Source organism: Babylonia areolata, chromosome 18 (genome assembly GCF_041734735.1).
Source record: "Babylonia areolata isolate BAREFJ2019XMU chromosome 18, ASM4173473v1, whole genome shotgun sequence".
NCBI classification, from domain to species: domain Eukaryota; kingdom Metazoa; phylum Mollusca; class Gastropoda; order Neogastropoda; family Buccinidae; genus Babylonia; species Babylonia areolata.
The window spans coordinates 24,269,734-24,289,497 of record NC_134893.1 but is presented as its reverse complement, the minus strand read 5'-3'; the positions used below and the strand labels follow the sequence as shown (position 1 = coordinate 24,289,497).

Here is a 19,764-nt window from a genome sequence, read left to right as displayed (position 1 = left end):
AAGCTTTTTATGTATTGAGTATAATTTCAAAATGTAATGTGTAAGATAAGAAAGATCAGTTTAAAGCAAATTAAGCCCCCTAGCATTAATTACAGATTAATTTCCCCTTTTTTTACTATCTGCACCAAAGAGATGCAAAATAAATAATTATAACTTCCATGCTTAGCAAAAGAAGTTCTTGTTTGAACAAAAAACGATAAAAACGTCTGCTCTTATTGTTGTGTTAGAATATCAGATCAAAGTGCCAAGTTTAGAGAATACAAAAAATATAAATATAACAGTAAATTCAGTTTGCATATAATTTGGCTTCTTTTAAAATTTTTTTTGTGCCCATCCCAGAGGTGCAATATTGCTTTAAACAAGATGACTGGAAAGAAATGAATTTGTCCTATTTTTATACCAAATTTGGTGTCAACTGACAAAATATTTGCAGAGAACTGAAATGGCAATGTTAAAGTTTACCACGGACACACACACACACACACACACAGAGACAACCGAACACCGGGTTAAAACATACTCACTTTGTTTTCACCAGTGAGTAAAAAAAATGTTCTTTGTGACTCAGTGGTATGGATTGTAATACCGGAGGTCTGTCCACCTGTCACGCGTAAAACTGCAAAGGATGCCTGTGGATTATCTGTATGAAAGGCTCCAGTGTCATCTGATGCTGGCGGTAGCTTTTATAGCCCGTCCATCTGTCGCGCTTTTAAGACTGTGTGTTGCTGCGGCGATCTGGTGTTAAGGGTAGCATCCTCTTCCATGTCGCTGCACGTTGACAAGTCGCTTGTACTTCATACATTCAAATGACAATGTCAAAGACACACACACACAAACTCACTCAACCCCCACTTCCCCCCCCCCCTCCCCCACACACGCATGCACACACACACACACACACACACAAACCACTTTCCCCACCTCCCCCCTCACACACACATACGCATACAAGCGCGTGCGCTCACACACACACACACACACACACACACACACGCAAACACTCTCCCCACCTCCCCCCGCCCTCCACACGCATACAAGCGCGCGCTCGCGCGCGCCCGCACACACACACACACAACTACCCACTTCCACCCCCCCACGAACAAACACAAATTCACTCACTGGTGTGTTGCGTTGTGTTGTGTTGTGTTGTTGTTGTTGTTGTGTGTGTACCGTGTGTAGATGAAGCAGTTTGACACAGTGAAATGAACTCACTGTGACTGGCTGGACTGCATTACTTGCTCTCAGGATTGTGAAATCATGCCGTTGGATTCAGACCGATTTTTTTTTCTTTTTTTCTTTTTTGTTGATGTTAGGGCAGGAATTCCACAGACGGAGACACAAATAAACAACCAAGAGTCACAATCAAGGCTTAGTTTCTCAGTTCTTGTTCAAGATATTACTATTGCTGACACGTAAGTACAATGATTTGAGGTCACTGATGTTTTCCCCAGATAAAATATTGCTGACTGCCAGTACTTTTTTCATTGATCTATTGTCACTGATGTTTTCAACAACGCTGACACGTATGTACACTGATGTTTTGCAAAATAAATCATCGCTGACTGCTGTGTACATGCCACACCCTCCACCAGTCAGCACTGATACAGACAGACGTCACTGACACAGAGTGACGTCAACACTAACACAGACATACGTCACTGACACAGACTGACGTCAGCACTAACACGGACACACGTTACTGACACAGATGTTAGCAAAGACAGACGGACGTCACTGACACAGACAGAAGTTACTGACATAGACAGACGGCACTGACACGGGCGGACAGACTTCACTGACACAGACAGGCGTCACTGACATAGACAGACGTCACTGACACAGACAGGCGTCACTGACACAGACAGACGTCACTGACATAGACGTCACTGACTCAGACAGGCATCACTGACACAGACAGACGTCACTGACATCGACAGACGTCACTGACACAGGCGTGACACAGACAGGCGTCACTGACACAGGTGTGACATAGACAGACGTCACTGACACAGGCGGACAGGCATCACTGACACAGGCGGACAGGCGTCACTGACACGGACAGGCGTCACTGACACAGACAGGCGTCACTGACAGACAGGCGTCACTGACAGACAGGCGTCACTGACACAGACAGGCGTCACTAACACAGGAGAACAGGCGTCACTGACACTGGCGGACAGGCGTCACTGACACAGACAGGCGTCACTGACACAGGCGGACAGGCGTCACTGACACAGACAGGCGTCACTGACACAGGCGGACAGGCGTCACTGACACAGACAGAAGTCAGCACTGACACAGACGCAGGACAGTTGATGGCATTGTGGCATTGTGCTTTGACCTCATAACGTCAGTGGTACCCTGTTACACTCCTGGATCCCTGTCTGTCTGACCTGGCTCTGTCAGTGACGGCACACACACACACACACACACACACACACACACACACACACACACACACACACACACCTTTCAAGTTTCAAGTTTTAATTATCCTTTCACTCCTATTGGAGTATGGAGGATTACTGTAAAATAATCTTTTCATGCCCAGAGCAAACATTTCCAAATACACAACAATGTCACATAAAAGTTGAGAAAACACAAATGTCTTTTAACTCCAAAAGTATAACTGGGCAACATTTGCAAACCTAATCATCTTACTTGAGCTAAAATGACTTTTTTTTTTGCCTCCTTTGAGCATATTACAAAAATTAAAAACCGATTTTGGAGACAAATATATTTTTTTTGGAACAGATCTGTTTCGTAAATGATCACACACACACACACACACACACACACACACACACACACACACACACACACACACACACACACACACACACCTATATCGCAGCTCAGCTCGAAAACTGAACAACCCGATTTGCTATGGACAGAGAGAGAGAGAGAGAGAGAGAGAGAGAGAGAGAGAGATGCACAGAGAGAGAGAGGAGAGAGAGAGAGAGAGAGAGAGAGAGAGAGTTGTGGTGTGGAGTGGAAGGGGTGTAAGTAGGTGAATAAAAAGATAGAGCATTTGTTTAGTGGGGGCTGAAAGATAAAGGTCGCGTTTGTACCGTGTGCAAAGTGGCCCCAAACCCACGGACTCAAAAATCATATAAGTCCGTGTCCCAAACCCCACTTCGCCAGCCAGGTCTGTTGTTCCTGAACCCGGCCATCTGTCGCTTTCTGTCCCACTCTCTTCAGACCAGGTCTGTATTCTGTTTTGTCCAGTCCTGTGTAGTGTACAAGCCACAATGTACAGCGCGTAGTCCCGTGCTTACCAGTTTCGAGGAGCAGTTCAGCCTGTAGAGTGTGTAGTTCCGTCTGAAGAGTGAAGTCCAGTATAGTGAGTGGTTCCGAATGTATAATGTGCGATCTAGTCAGTTAATTGTATTGCCCTGTACAATGTGTAGTACTTTGTATTATGTAGTTCTGTATAGGGGTACGGGTGTGTAGTCGTGTATGTGTAAAATGTGTCGTCTTTTGTAGTGTGTCTTCCAGTGTGTATAGTGTGTAGTCCTGTATAATGTGTAGTCCAGTATGCCGTGTAGTGTATAGTCCTGTATGTTTTGGAGTTCGAACTGTATAGCGAATAGCCCTCAGTTTATGTTTTGTAGTCCATACTGCAAAGTGTGTAGTCCTGTGTGTTTTGTAGTTCGAACTGTATAGTGTATAGCCCTTTACATGATGTTTTGTAGTCCATACTGTCAAGTGTGTAGTCCTGTTGGTTTTCTCGTCCGTACTGTATAGTGTGTAGTCCTGTATGTTTTGCAGTAGTCTGTACTATATAGTGCGTAGTCCTGTATGTTTTGTAGGTCGAACGGTACATTGTATAGCCCTGTATATTTTGTAGTCAGCACTGCATCGTGTGTAGTCCTGTATGTACAGTGTATGTACAGTGTGTAGTCCTAGTTGTACACTGTGTCTTTCTGTATAGTGTGTAGTGCTGTATAGTGTGCAGTCCAGTCTGTAAAGCGTATAGTCCTGTATAGCACATAGGGCTGTAGAGTGCGTGGTCTTGTGTAGTGTGTTGTCCAATCTGTATTATGTGTAGTCCTGTATAGTGTGTAGTCGTGTTTAATGTGTAATTATGTACAATCTGTAATCTTGTTTAATGTGTAGCGTTGTGTAGTATGTAGCCACGTGTATAGTGTGTAGTGTTGTGTAGTGTGTAGTCCAATGCATAGTGTAATCCAGTGTGTATAATGTGTAGTTATGTATAGTGTGTTGTCCTGTATAGTTTACAGTGCAGTCTGTCTTATGTGTTGTCCTGTATTACGTGCAGCCTTGTGTAGTGTATAGTCCTGCGTAGTGCCTTGTCCTGTGTAGTGTGTTGTTCTGTGTAGTGTGTAGTTTTGTACAGTGTGTAGTCCAAAATAGTGCGTCGTTGAGTCTCTGTGTAATGCAGTCCAGGAGACTGAAAAGCAACCGTTGCTTGTTCGGTGTTTTCTTTCACATAGAAGATATATTCTGAGGTTTCCAAGTCAGAACGTAAGTGATTTGGGGGTCTGGGTCAGTGTGTAATTTTGTGTACTTCTGCCAGTGCTTCGTCTTCATCACCGTCATCTCCATCCCCTCATGATTTCCTTGGCGTTCTTTTTGGTAAAGAGTGCTGCAGAGTGCTGTACGTGTCAGTGATATGTTCCACAGGTCATTACAGACAGGCCACGTGCAGATGGGTTCTCCATGTTACTGTTCTAGTCACGTGCTGATGTGTTCCACATGTTACTGTTCCAGTCACGTGCTGATGAGTTCTACTGTTACTCTTCCAGTCACGTGGTGATGGGTTCTACATGTTACTGTTGCAGTCACTTGCTGATTGGTTCTACATGTTACTGTTCCAGTCACGTGCTGATGTGTTGTACACGTTACTGTTCCAGTCACGTGCTGATGAGTTCTACTGTTACTCTTCCAGTCACGTGCTGATGGGTTCTACATGTTACTGGTGCAGTCACTTGCTGATTGGTTCTCCATGCTACTGTTCCAATCACGTGCTGACGTGTTCCACATGTTACTGTTCCAGTCACGTGCTGATGAGTTCTACTGTTACTCTTCCAGTCACGTGGTGATGGGTTCTACATGTTACTGTTCCAGTCACGTGCTGATGGGTTCTACATGTTACTGTTCCAGTCACGTGCTGATGGGTTCTACATGTTACTGTTCCAGTCACGTGCTCATGGGTTCTACATGTTACTGTTCCAGTCACGTGCTGATGTGTTGTACACGTTTCTGTTCTAGTCACGTGCTGATGGGTTTTACATGTTACTGTTCCAGTCACGTGCTGATGGGTTCTACATGTTACTGTTGCAGTCACGTGCTGATGGGTTCTACATGTTACTGTTCCAGTCACGTGCTGATGTGTTGTACACGTTTCTGTTCTAGTCACGTGCTGATGGGTTCTACATGTTACTGTTCCAATCGCGTGCTGAAGGGTTCTACATGTTACTGTTGCAGTCACTTGCTGATTGGTTCTACATGTTACTGTTCCAGTCACGTGCTGATGTGTTGTACACGTTTCTGTTCCAGTCACGTGCTGATGGGTTCTACATGTTACTGTTCCAGTCACGTGCTGATGGGTTCTACATGTTACTGTTCCAGTCACGTGCTGATGTGTTGTACACGTTACTGTTCTAGTCACGTGCTGATGTGTTGTACACGTTACTGTTCTAGTCACGTGCTGATGGGTTCTACATGTTACTGTTCCAATCGCGTGCTGAAGGGTTCTACACGTTACTGTTCTCATCACGTGCTGATGGGTTTTACATGCATGTTACTGTTCCAGTCACGTGCCAGTGTGTCAGTCACGTGGCGTGTCATTCACATTGTGAAGTGCTGTGCAGGTCATCACTATGGACAGCCAGCCGTCCACCCTAGCCGAGGTGGCCACGCCTTGCTTCCTGGTGGACATTGACCGCTTGAGGTGCAACGCCAAGCGGATGTTGGACACGTGTCGCAAATTCCAGGTGGACCTCCGTCATCACACCAAGACCCACAAGACAGTGTAAGTGTTCCTCACATCAAGACCCACAAGACACTGTTCCTCACACCAAGACCCACAAGACACTGTTCCTCACACCAAGACCCACAAGACACTGTTCCTCACATCAAGACCCACAAGACACTGTTCCTCACATCAAGACCCACAAGACACAGTTCCTAACACAAAGACCCACCAGACACTGTTCCTCACATCAAGACCCACAAGATACTGTTCCTCACACGAAGACCCACAAGACACTGAGTGTTCCTAACACCAAGACCCACAAGGCACTGTTCCTCTCACCAAGACCCACAAGGCAATGTAAGTGTTCATCACACCAAGACCCACAAGGCACTGTTCCTCACACCAAGACCCACAAGGCAATGTTCCTCACACCAAGACCCACACGACACTGTTCCTCACACAAAGACCCACAAGACACTGTAAGTGTTCATCACACAAAGACCCACAAGACAATGTTCTTCACATCAAGACCCACAAGACACTGTTCCTCTCACCAAGACCCACAAGGCAATGTAAGTGTTCATCACACCAAGACCCACAAGGCACTGTTCCTCACACCAAGACCCACAAGGCAATGTAAGTGTTCATCACACCAAGACCCACAAGGCAATGTAAGTGTTCCTCATGCAATGATACACAAGACACTGTTCCTCACACAAAGACCCACAAGACATTGTAAGTGTTCATCACACCAAGACCCACAAGACACTGTTCCTCTCACCAAGACCCACAAGGCAATGTAAGTGTTCCTTACACTAAGACCCCCAAGACACTGTTCCTCACACAAAGACCCACAAGACACTGTTCCTCACACCAAGACACACATTGCACTGTAAGCGTTCCTTACACCAAGACCCACAAGACCCTGTAGGTGTTTATGGCACAGACATGTTATAGTGAACCTCACACCAAGACCCACAAGACACTAAAGGTGTATGTGTGCCTTTCTTGTGCTCTTGCAAGTCATTTTTATTTATTTATTTATTTATTTATTTATTGTTTTTACATGTACTGAAACTATAAAGTTCATGAAAATCAGCTGCCTGTCTTGTATTGAAACGCCCTGATAGTGACCATATTCGGTCTCATCTGAAACAATTCCACTGGTTGCCAGTACAGTTATGCATAAAATATATGCTCTCCACACATTGTTTTAGCGAGGTTTCTGGTTATTCACTTATCTTTCTGATCTCCTCGCTGTTGACATTCCAACAAGACATCTACGTTCAACAGCAGACAGCCGTGTTCACCAAACTCCCTCGGTAAGGACTAAGTCCATTGGTTAATTTTTAAAGATCCTTCGCATTCACCGCCTCCACCTAGTGGTTATGAATTAATACACTCCCAGTCTATTTCCAGTTTAAAAGGAAACCTTAAGACTGACCTGTTTAAAATTGGCTTTGATTAATTGATCACGTGTGTGTGTGTGTGTGTGTGTGTGTGTGTGTGTGTGTGTGTGTGTGTGTGTGTGTGTGTGTGTGTTTCCTATAGGGAAGCTGCTGATATTATGACGGACGGAAGTCGGCGTAAAATCGCCTGTTCCACGCTGCCAGAGTGTGAAATGTACGCGGACAATGGCTATGAGGACATCCTTCTGGCGTACTCCATCACTGCTGACAAAATTCCCAGGTGCCCCCCGCATGCTTGTCTGTTGACGACATTACAACGTGGTTCCACACTGTCTGTTGACGACATTACAACAGGGTTCCACATAGACTGTTGACGGTATTACAAAAGGCTAACACATAGACTGTTGACGATATTGCAGTCCACACAGATTGTCTGTTGACGATATTACAACAGGGTTCAACACAGATTGTCTGTTGCCGATATTACAACAGGGTTCGACATAGACTGTTGACGATATTGCAGTCCACATAGATTGTCTGTTGACGATATTACAGCAGAGTTCAACATAGATTGTCTGTTGCCGATATTACAATAGGGTTCCACATAGACCGTTGATGATATTGCAGCAGTGTTACACATAGATTGGCTGTTAACGATATAACAACAGAGTTCAACATAGATTGTCTGTTGACGATATTACAACAGGCTTTCATATAGATTGATGACGATATTACAACAGGGTTTCACATAGTTTGTCTGTTGACGATATTACAACTGGGTTCACATAGATTGTATAATCACGACATTAAATCGGAGTTCCACGTAAGATTGAATGTTGACGATATCACACCATGGTTCAACATAGATTGTCTGTTCACAACAACAGGGCTCCACATAGGTGGTCTGCTGACGATTTTACAACAGGTATTCACATAGACTGTATGCTGACGATAATTAATAATAATAATAATAATAATAATAATAATAATAATAATGGATACTTATATAGCACACTATCCAGAAATCTGCTCTAGGTGCTTTACAAAAACGCTTTTGATAACATAAAACATTATATCTATGTTACATACACACACCAAAATGTGACCACACACACACACGCACGCGCAAGCGCACGCACGCACACACACACACACACTGCATACATAAATTTTAACATACATGTGTATCTAACAGCTACCCTAACACATACGCACACATAGGCAGGCACAAACTTACATAGACACACGCACACACAATACACATTCATACAATACACATTCATATACATGCATGTAGTTGTGGACCTGCCACAATTGAACTTATTGCTGAGGGAAAAGGTGAGTTTTGAGACGAGATTTAAAAGATGCGACAAAGGTTCACATAGAATGCTGACGATATCACGACAGGGCTCCACACACACACACACACACACGCGCGCGCGCGCGCACACACACACACACCAACAGAGTGTTGTCCAACAGGTGTTCCCAGCTGACCAATCGTCTGTCGGAGTTCCACGTGATGTTGAGCGGGGCGGAGGGGGTGACCTGTCTGAGAGAGGGGGCCTCACGTCTGGCTGACGGCAAGCACTGGTCCGTCTTTGTGGAGATAGACACCGGACTTGGACGTTGTGAGTTTTCTTCAGTTTAACGTCTATTCACTATAAGTGTTATTAGACGGAAAGGAGAAAAGTAGTGGATAAAGGAAGGAAAGGGAATGCATGTGAATATTAGTGTAAGAAAGTGTTCATCTTATGTAGTAGAGAAGTACATTATAAGAAATTAAAGGTTAAAGAGAATGTGGTGTGTAATGAATGACGTTGTGAGTGTGTGTGTGTGTGTGTGTGTGTGTGTGTGTGTGTGTGTGTGTGTGCGTGCGCATGCGAGTGTTTATGTGAGTGTGTGTGCATGTGTGTGTGATAACAGCTGGAGATACTGTTGTTGTCCTGTCCGTTATAACAGCTGAATATACTGTTGTTGTCCTGTCCGTTATAACAGCTGAAGATACTGTTGTTGTCCTGTCCGTTAAAACAGCTGAAGACGCTGTTGTTGTCCTGTCCGTTATAACAGTTGAATATACTGTTGTTGTTCTGTCCGTTATAACAGCTGAAGATACTGTTGTTGACCTTCCAGCCGGATTTTCGTGGGACAGCGAGGCAGTGGTGCAGGCAGCCAGAGAGGTTGACCTTGACCCCCACATGAAGGTGACGGGGGTGTACACTCACTGCGGACACTCCTACGCTCACGTGACCCCTGAGCAGAGGGCTGAGGACCAGAAGGTCCTCGTGGCCAGGATCACTGACGTGGTTCAAAGGTCACGGGTTGTCTTCCTTTCTTTTGTTTGAACCAACTAGTTGTCTAATCTGAATTAATAACATTATACATAACACTGTGATCACAATGCCCACAATAATTTACGTTCTCCGTGAAGGAATTCAGCTTTTGTCTCTGCACATGCGCGAATCAGAAAAAAATTAAATGCCAGATAGAATATCTTTTCTCATAGTCACAGTGACAGTGTTTCATTACCTGTGTTCCGGCAGTGTGTTACTGACATGGTGGTGTGTTGGACAGATGTTGACGTTGGATAGGTACAGGTGTTTTGGACAGGTGTGGAGGTACCTGTGGTGTGTTGCACAGGTGTGGAGGTACCTGTGATGTGTTTGACATGTGTGGAAGTATGCGGTGTGTGTTGGACATGTGTGGAGGTACCTGTGGTGTGCTGCACAGGTGTGGAGGTACCTGTGGTTCATTGGACAGGTGTGGAGGTACCTGTGGTGTGTTGGACAGGTGTGGAGGTACCTGTAATGTGTTTGACATGTGTGGAAGTATGCGGTGTGTTGGACATGTGTGGAGGTACCTGTGGTGTGCTGCACAGATGTGGAAGTACCTGCGCTTTGTTGGACAGGTGTTGTACCTGTGGTGTGCTGGACAGGTGTGGATGTACCCTGTGGTGTGTTGGACAGGTGTGGAGGTACCTGTGGTATGTTGGACAGGTGTGGATGTACCTGCACAGGTGTGGACGTACCTGTGATGTGTTGGACAGGTGTGGAAGTATGTGGTGTGTTGTGTAGGTGTGGAGGTACCTGTGGTTTGTTGGACAGGTGTTGTACCTGTGGTGTGTTGGACAGGTATGGAGTTACCTGTGGTGTGCTGGGCATGTGTGGAGGTACCTGTGGTGTGCTGGACAGGTGTGGAGGTACCTGTGATATGTTTGGCATGTGTGGAGGTACCTGTGGTGTGTTGCACATGTGTGGGTGTACCTGCACATGTGTGGACGTACCTGTGATGTGTTGGACAGGTGTGGAAGTATGTGGTGTGTTGGAGATACCTGTGCTTTGTTGGACAGGTGTTGTGCCTGTGGTGTGTTGCACAGGTATGGAGTTAACTGTAGTATGTTGGGCATGTGTGGAGGTACCTGTGGTGTGTTGGACAGGTATGGAGTTAACTATAGTATGTTGGGCATGTGTGGAGGTACCTGTGGTGAGTTGGACAGGTGTGGAGGTACCTGTGGTGAGTTGGACATGTGGTGAGTTGGACAGGTGGTGAGTTGGACAGGTGTGGAGGTACCTGTGGTGTGCTGGACAGGTGTGGAGATACCTATGGTGTGTTTTTACAGGTTGAAGTCAGCAGGTGTGGAGGTAACGGTGGTAGGCACGGGGTCTACACCCACCTGCAGTCTTCCGGACCCCGTACTGTCCACCCTCAACGAATTCCACCCGGGCAATTACGTCTTCTACGGTCAGTCTGAATGGCGTCTTCTACGATCAGTCTGAATAACGTCCTTATGATCAGCCCGATCTATGTCTTCTACGGTCAGTCTGAATGTCGTCTTCTTCGGTCAGTCTGAATAACGTCCTTATGATCAGCCCGATCTATGTCTTCTACGGTCAGTCTGAATTTCGTCTTCTTCGGTCAGTCTGAATAACGTCCTTATGATCAGCCCGATCTATGTCTTCTACGGTCAGTCTGAATTTCGTCTTCTTCGGTCAGTCTGAATAACGTCCTTATGATCAGCCCGATCTATGTCTTCTACGGTCAGTCTGAATTTCGTCTTCTTCGGTCAGTCTGAATAACGTCCTTATGATCAGCCCGATCTATGTCTTCTACGGTCAGTCTGAATTTCGTCTTCTTCGGTCAGTCTGAATAACGTCCTTATGATCAGCCCAATCTATGTCTTCTTCGGTCAGTCTGAATTTCGTCTTCTTCGGTCAGTCTGAATAACGTCCTTATGATCAGCCCAATCTATGTCTTCTTCGGTCAGTCTGAATAACGTCCTTATGATCAGCCCGATCTATGTCTTCTACGGTCAGTCTGAATTTCGTCTTCTTCGGTCAGTCTGAATAACGTCCTTATGATCAGCCCGATCTATGTCTTCTTCGGTCAGTCTGAATAACGTCCTTATGATCAGTCCGATCTGTGTCTTCTTCGGTCAGTCTGAATTTACCTGCTTACAACCAGTCTGATTTACGTCTTCTACAGTCAGTCTGTATCACGTCTTTTAGGGTCAGTTTGATTTATGTCCTCATGGACAATCTGAATTATGTATTCTACGGTCTTCAGGTCTGTCAGTTGAGTGACAAATCCTGGGTCTCTGTGGGTGTTTTTTTCCCTGTCCATTCTGCAGTGTTGTCAGTCCATCGTTTTCTCCTCGGTCTCCTTCCCTCAACAGTTCCTTGGAAGGTTGTTTTGGCAAGGCCATTCGATCCTGTTACGTGTTAAAACAACACCACCACCACAGACAACACACAAACAAACAAAACAAAACGAAATAAAAAACAACAACAAAAAACAAACAAACAAAAAAGAAAACAACAACAACAAAACCTGACATATGCATACACATACATACCACACATTCGTATTCCTGTTCACAGCAAAATAGGATATTAAAGCTTGTGTTCCCAGTAAAAGAAAAGAAAACAAAATAAGACGTCCACCGATTCATTGTTACGAAGGAAACATTGGCCAAAATTGCAATGTCATGTAGATTGTTATCTTCATGTGTGTGTGTGTGTGTGTGTGTGTGTGTGTGTGTGTGTGTGTGCACGCGCGCGCGTGCGCGTGTGTGTGTGAGTGTGTGTGTGTATGTGTGTGTGTACATGTGTCTGTGCATGTGTGTGTGTATCTCTATGTGTGTGTGTGTATGTGTGCCTCTGTTTGTGTGTGTGTGTGTGTGTGTGTGTGTGTGTGTGTGTGTGTGTGTGTGTGTGTGTGTGTGTGTGTGCAGACTACCAGCAGCTGTTGCTGGGGGCGTGCGGGGAGGGGGACGTGGCGTGCTGTGTGGCCACACGGGTGGTCAGCTGTCGGCCAGAGCTGGGCACCCTGCTGGTGGACTGCGGCTTCATGGCCCTCAGCTGTGACGGCCGCAAGCAAAGAGGGGACGACTTCTGCTTCATCATGGGCCACCCATACCTCCAGTCAGTGGACAGGACAGGACGGGACGGGACGGGACGGGACAGGACAGGACAGGACAGGACAGGACAGGACAGGGCGGGACATGGACATAACAGGACAGGGCAGGGCGGGACAGGGTGGAACAGGGTCATAACAGGACAGGAAAGGGCGGGACATGGACATAACAGGACATGACAGGACAGAGTGGGACATGGACATAAACAGGACAGGACAGGGCAGGGCAGGGCGGGACATGGACATAACAGGACAGGTCAGGACAGGGCGGCACAAGGACATAACAGGACAGGACAGGGCAGGGCAGGGACATAACAGGGCAGGGCGGGACAGGGTGGAACAGGGACATACATTTGTATCTTCGTAATATTTGTAGGGGCTGTTGTTGGCTTTTACAGTTATGGTCCCCATGTTGTTTACTTGTCTATGTTGTGATAATGCACCTGACCAAATTTCTCCAGTTGGAGATAATAAAGTTATTCTTATCTTACTATATCTTATCTTATCTTATCTTATAACAGGACAGGACAGGGCGGGACATGGAAATAACAGGACATGACAAGACAGTGGGACATGGACGTAACAGGACATGACAGGACAGAGTGGGACATGGACATAACAGGACATGACAGGACAGAGCGGGACATAGACATAAAAGTACAGGACAGGGTGGGACATGGACATAACAGGAAATGACAGGACAGAGTGGGACAGGGACATAACAGGATATGACAGGACATAGTGGGACATGGAAATAACAGGACATGACAGGACAGAGTGGGACATGGACATAAGAGGACATGCCAGGACAGGGTGGGACAGGGACATAACAGGACATGACAGGGCGGGAACATGGACATAACTGGACAGGACAGGACAGGACAGGGTGGGACATGGACATAACAGGACATGACAGGACAGAGTGGGACATGGACATAACATGACAGGACAGAGTGGGACAGGGACATAACAGGACATGGCAGGACAGTCTAGGACATGGGCATAACAGTACAGGACAGGGCGGAACATGGACATAACAGGACAGGGCGGGACAGGGACATAACAGGACAGGAAGGGCTGCACAGGGACATAACAGGACAGGACAGGGCGGGACATGGATATAACAGGACAGGACAGAGCTGGACAGGGACATAACAGGACAGGACAGGGACATAACAGGACTATACAGCGTAGGGCGGGACAGGACGGGACGGGACATGACAGGATGGTGATGATGATGATGATGATGTTGATTCACTGATGCTGTTGTTGTTATTGTTGTTGTGGCAGTGGTTGTTGTTGATGTTTCTGTTGATGTTGACCCTGTTGTTTTGTTCCCAGACTGACTTCCATTTACCAGGAGTTGGGAAAGATAACAGTCAAACAAGGGAAGAGCATCAACTTCAACGATTTCCCAGTGGGGACCATGCTGTTCATCTACCCCTTTCATGTGAGTCACCTCCCTTCCCTTCTACATGGCACAATATGAGTCACCTCCCTTCACCAGTACATGACATTATGTGAGTCACCTCCCTTCAGCAGTACATGACATTATGTGAGTCACCTCCCTTCAGCAGTACATGACATTATGTGAGTCACCTCCCTTCAGCAGTACATGACATTATGCGAGTTACCTCCCTTCAGCAGTACATGACATGATGTGAGTCACCTCCCTTCACCAGTACATGACATTATGTGAGTCACCTCCCTTCAGCAGTACATGACATGTGAGTTACCTCCCTTCAGCAGTACATGACATTATGTGAGTCACCTCCCTTCAGCAGTACATGACATTATGCGAGTCACCTCCCTTCAGCAGTACATGACATTATGTGAGTCACCTCCCTTCAGCTGTACATGACATAATGTGAGTCACCTCCCTTCACCAGTACATGACATTATGTGAGTTACCTCCCTTCAGCAGTACATGACATTATGTTAGTCACCTCCCTTCACCAGTACATGACATTATGTGAGTTACCTCCCTTCACCAGTACATGACATAATGTGAGTCACCTCCCTTCACCAGTACATGACATTATGTGAGTCACCTCCCTTCAGCTGTACATGACATTATGTGAGTCCACCTCCCTTCAGCAATGAATGACATTATGTGAGTCACCTCCCTTCAGCTGTACATGACATTATGTGAGTCACCTCCCTTCAGCAATGAATGACATTATGTGAGTCACCTCCCTTCAGCTGTACATGACATTATGTGAGTCCACCTCCCTTCAGCTGTACATGACATTATGTGAGTCACCTCCCTTCAGCAGTACATGACATTATGTGAGTCACCTCCCTTCAGCAGTACATGACATTATGTTAGTCACCTCCCTTCAGCAGTACATGACATTATGTGAGTCACCTCCCTTCAGCAGTACATGACATTATGTGAGTCCACCTCCCTTCAGTAATGAATGACATTATGTGAGTCACCTCCCTTCAGCTGTACATGACATTATGTGAGTCACCTCCCTTCAGCAATGAATGACATTATGTGAGTCACCTCCCTTCAGCTGTACATGACATTATGTGAGTCCACCTCCCTTCAGCTGTACATGACATTATGTGAGTCACCTCCCTTCAGCAGTACATGACATTATGTGAGTCCACCTCCCTTCAGCTGTACATGACATTATGCGAGTCCACCTCCCTTCAGCAGTACATGACATTATGCGAGTCCACCTCCCTTCAGCAGTACATGACATTATGTTAGTCACCTCCCTTCAGCAGTACATGACATTATGTGAGTCACCTCCCTTCAGCAGTACATGACATTATGTGAGTCACCTCCCTTCAGCAGTACATGACATTATGTGAGTCACTTCCATCATGTGAGTCACCTCCCTCCCTTTCAGCAATACATGGTTTTATGTGAGTCAGTGATGTCTGAAAAGTCTGTTATTCTGTTTGTTGTGATGTCAGTGATGCCTCTCACAGTGATGTCTGTTAAGTCTGTTATTCTGTTTGTGTCTGGTATTCGGTGATGTCTCTCACAGTGATGTCTCTCTGTGATGTTTGTGATGTCTGTGATGTCTTTCAGTGATGTCTCTCTGTGATGTCTGTGATGTCTCTCAGTGATGTCTGTTATATCTTTCTGTGATGTCTGTGATGTCTTTCTGTGATGTCTCTCTGTGATGTCTGTGATGTCTCTCAGTGATGTCTGTTATATCTTTCTGTGATGTCTGTGATGTCTTTCTGTGATGTCTGTGATGTATCTCTGTGATGTCACTCTGTGATGTCTGTGATGTCTTTCTGTGATGTCTGTGATGTATCTCTGTGTTGTCTCTCAGTGATGTCTGTTATATCTCTCTGTGATGTATCTCTGTGATGTCTCTCTGTGATGTCTGTACAGAGCTGTGCCACGGCAGCCATGCATGATCGGTACATCATCCATTCCGGGCAGAAGGTGGTTGGTGTGTGGAAGCCTGTCAAAGGATGGTAGTCTGTACTCTGAACACTCAGTGTGGAAACCTGTCAAACGATGATTGTCTGGCAGTCTGATAACTGACTGTGGAAGCCTGTCAAACGACGATTGTCTGGCTCTCTGTACACTAGCTGGAGACTGCTGTGCGCGGACTTATTGACGGAAAGGAAGGAAATGAATGGACAGGTATGGGTTAGTTCGCCATCCAAAACCGGTTGGTGTGCTGTCAAGTTGCCCTGAGTCGACAATGTCACCACGCTTTATATCGCTTTAAGGATTTGATTAAAATCAAGTGAGATTCTAACTGATCTAAGTCTGATGTATGTATATATGTACATGAGGGTGTGGGGATGGGTATGGTGGTGGGGGCTATCCATGGTAAACTTCAGCGCTTTTTTTCCACTACATTGCCTGTCAACACTGAAATCGGGCTTTAGAGCACGACAGATCAGTTCTTTTTACACATTCTAATTATGACAGTGTACTTCTACAAAAGGGTGCACGGAAAATATTTAAAAAAAAAAAAAAAAGAAAAAAAAGAAAAAAAAAAAGTTACCTCTTACTACTGCTACATTTTAATTTTTGGTTTGTTTAAAAACTTAACACCTTTACCTGACATATAGTCAAACTGATTACTCACAGTCATATTGTCACTTTTTGTTCAGATAGTAACTTCTGTTTAGTGGAAGTTAAAGTGACGCATGCATCTGCCAGGAGCAGCAACATTTAACAATTAAGTAATAGGACTGACATTAATATACAATGGGTTGTACTGATTTTATAACGATCTTTGCTCATCTAAATCATAAGGTTTTGGAATACAACTCCTGGTATAGAAAGGCTCTGCGTTTTACACTCGTTATTCGCCAAGGTTGTCGTTTATCTTTGAAGCAGCGTATAATGTAAGATAGTGACTTCCATGTATGCATATTAATATTTGCACGCGGACAGTTCGTGATATTTGAAAGGAGGCTCAATTTCATTCAAAGACTGATTTGTGCATGTATAATTTCCGCGAAGGAGGGAAATTTTTGGAATTTTAATGAATGTTTATTATGGCCATAAAACAATCAAATGTCTATCAGGACGATCTGGCGTGTTTCAGATAGAATTTGTCTGTTTCTGGCACTGACACACCTTTCGGTTCGACAAGCACTTGTTTCTGATGTGAGCAAAGATATTATTTGGATCGTTGTGTATGTTATGGAAATCATCCACCTCCATCTGTCACCCACCCCCTCCTCCACTCCCAGCGTTTTCCGTTGTGTTTTCGTTGAGCTACAGGATTCACGCGTGAGCCATGTTTGCCCTTTTTGTTCGTTTGTTTATCTTTGTAGCATTTGCATGAGATCGATAATTCTTGCGGTGTGCATAAGAGGCATTAAAGAATTGAATTATTCAGCTATGAAAGCGTGCGCACGTTTATATACTGTACGTGTGCGTGTGTGTGCGCGCGCGCGCGTGTGTGTATGTGTGTGTGCGCGCGCGCGCGTCACACATTTGTGTGTGTGTGTGTGTGTGTGTGTGTGTGTGTGTGTGTGTGTGTGTGTGTGATGTTCAGTGAAAACACACACTGATTCACAAACGTGCAGTCACCGCTTTCAGAGATGTTCCTGTGTTCCTGTCAACACCCCATCACACGCGCCTCCGTCGTGAACCACAATTCTGACAATGGGAGAGAACTCGTTAATGACTTCATTCTGGTTTTTACAAGTCACGAATTACGTCCCTTCCCGTGTGATGCCTACACCGTCATCACACTTGTTCTATCTTTCATAATTATGATGTGAAACTTATAAAGATCATGGTGGTTACAACAACAACAATAACAGTAATAATAATAATAATAATAATAATAATAAGAAGAAGAAGAAGAAGAAGAAGAAGAGGGCGTAAGAAAAAAAAAGGAAAGATTTTTAGTTCCTTCGTCTTCCGTTCCATAGCATCATAGATGTTTCTTACGTTCCAGCGACCGCACCGGGCCATATCAGGACTTTCCAACTACACAAATGTCCAACCGCGTTAAACACAAAAGTCACATTTTTTTTTAATCATTAAGTTAAACTTACAAAACACAATTTATGACACATTATCTGTATCATTAAAAGGTAGCTTATTAGGGCAAATCGCCGTGCTGAGGACTCGGACGTCAGCCCTTCCGTTTGATTTATCATCCCCAGATTAGAATAGAATATAGAAAATAATATGTCTATTACCAAGTGTACCGGGGTCGCAAGGAATATTGGGGGTGGGGTGGGGGTGGGGGGTAGTACATAATAAGATACGAACGTAAATCGAAGTAAAATTACCAAATGATTGTAAAAAATAAATAAATAAAAAAAAAAAAAAAAAGGGGGGGGGGGGGGGGGGGGGGGGGGGGTGGAGGGCGGGGAATCAATATTTCAAACTCAAACAAAAATACATGAAAAAGCCATATCGGCAAATAACACTACAGAATGGACAGCCAGCGTCCATTCCAGTGTTTATACTCTCGCTACCTAATCGCCAGAGGAAAACAGCACAAATAATACATCATAGACTGCGGGTAAGACCAAAAAATATGTCATGGCTTGCTCAGTCGAAAACAACAACAACAACAACAACAAAAAAAAAAAGAAAAAAAAAACAAAACACGAAAGGGGGGGGGGGGATGGACTGAAAGGCGGAAAAAAGGGGATAACAGTGAAGGAAGAAAAAAAGGCAGAAATAAAGAAAGCAATTGGAAAGAAAAAAATTCTAGCACAGAATTTCCAGAAGGCGGGGATGCTATTTAAACTGAAAGACCCCGGGCATTCCACGGGGGAATTCCAGTCCATAATGACAAAAATGATTAGTGCTGTATTATTTATAACGACGGACGAGACAAAACAAACAAAGAAACCCAAAACGCATTAACACACACCACACACACACACACACGCACGCACATACACACATGGGAAAAATAGGCAATGCATAGTGTAATACAGATACAAACAGGGTAAATCAAATGAACCCCCCCCACCCCACATCCCCCCCCCCCAAAAAACAACAACAACAAAACAAACAGAAAAAAAACCACGAACGAAAGAGACATAACAGAAGTCACAAAGAGAGAGAGAGAGAGAGAGAGAGAGAGAGAGAGAGAGAGAGAGAGAGATTCAAAGATTCGATAACTGTATTACTTAAAAATTTTTTTTTTCTAAATCAAGCATTCACTTGTCTTCCAATCTGTACCTGTGATGTCATCAGCAACAATAACGATAACGTCGCGACGATAACAATGTTGGTATCTATTAATCATAATGATAAACGAGTTCTTCTTTACCTCAAGCTTTAAAATGAGAAGCTTATGTTGATGTTTTTGTCTTGGTGTTAAGTACCACACTTTTTATTATAAGTGGGTTAAGTTCCGTATTATTTTGAAAACACCAGTTGAAGCGATGATTGTACAAGATCGATGTTCGTTTCGCTACATCAGCGAGCACATCGCGGATGAGGTTGGCAGGTGATGTGCATCAGCAAGTCGTTTATCTAGATGCATAAAATGTAGGGGTCCAAGAATAGAACCTTGCGGTACACCACGATCCACT

At 44.9% G+C, this 19,764-nt stretch overlaps 1 protein-coding gene across 3 annotated transcripts; it reads left to right on the top strand.

The window, feature by feature from the left end:
- The first annotated feature begins 3,049 nt into the window (after window positions 1-3,049).
- LOC143291901 (D-serine dehydratase-like) lies at window positions 3,050-17,589 on the top strand. 3 transcript variants are annotated; one of them, XM_076602041.1, is made up of 9 exons: window positions 3,050-3,190; window positions 5,834-5,998; window positions 7,493-7,630; window positions 8,833-8,981; window positions 9,484-9,664; window positions 10,970-11,091; window positions 12,581-12,770; window positions 14,104-14,212; window positions 16,121-17,589. In XM_076602041.1, the coding sequence occupies exons 2-9, from the start codon at window positions 5,847-5,849 to the stop codon at window positions 16,208-16,210; spliced, it is 1,131 nt and encodes a 376-aa protein (XP_076458156.1). In that variant the 5' UTR covers window positions 3,050-3,190; window positions 5,834-5,846; the 3' UTR covers window positions 16,211-17,589. The 3 variants fall into 3 exon arrangements, with proteins under 3 accessions (XP_076458156.1, XP_076458154.1, XP_076458155.1); XM_076602039.1 differs by having other exon boundaries at window positions 3,065-3,206; window positions 5,838-5,998; XM_076602040.1 differs by lacking the exon at window positions 3,050-3,190 and adding an exon at window positions 3,213-3,343 and having other exon boundaries at window positions 5,838-5,998.
- Window positions 17,590-19,764: the final 2,175 nt, after the last annotated feature.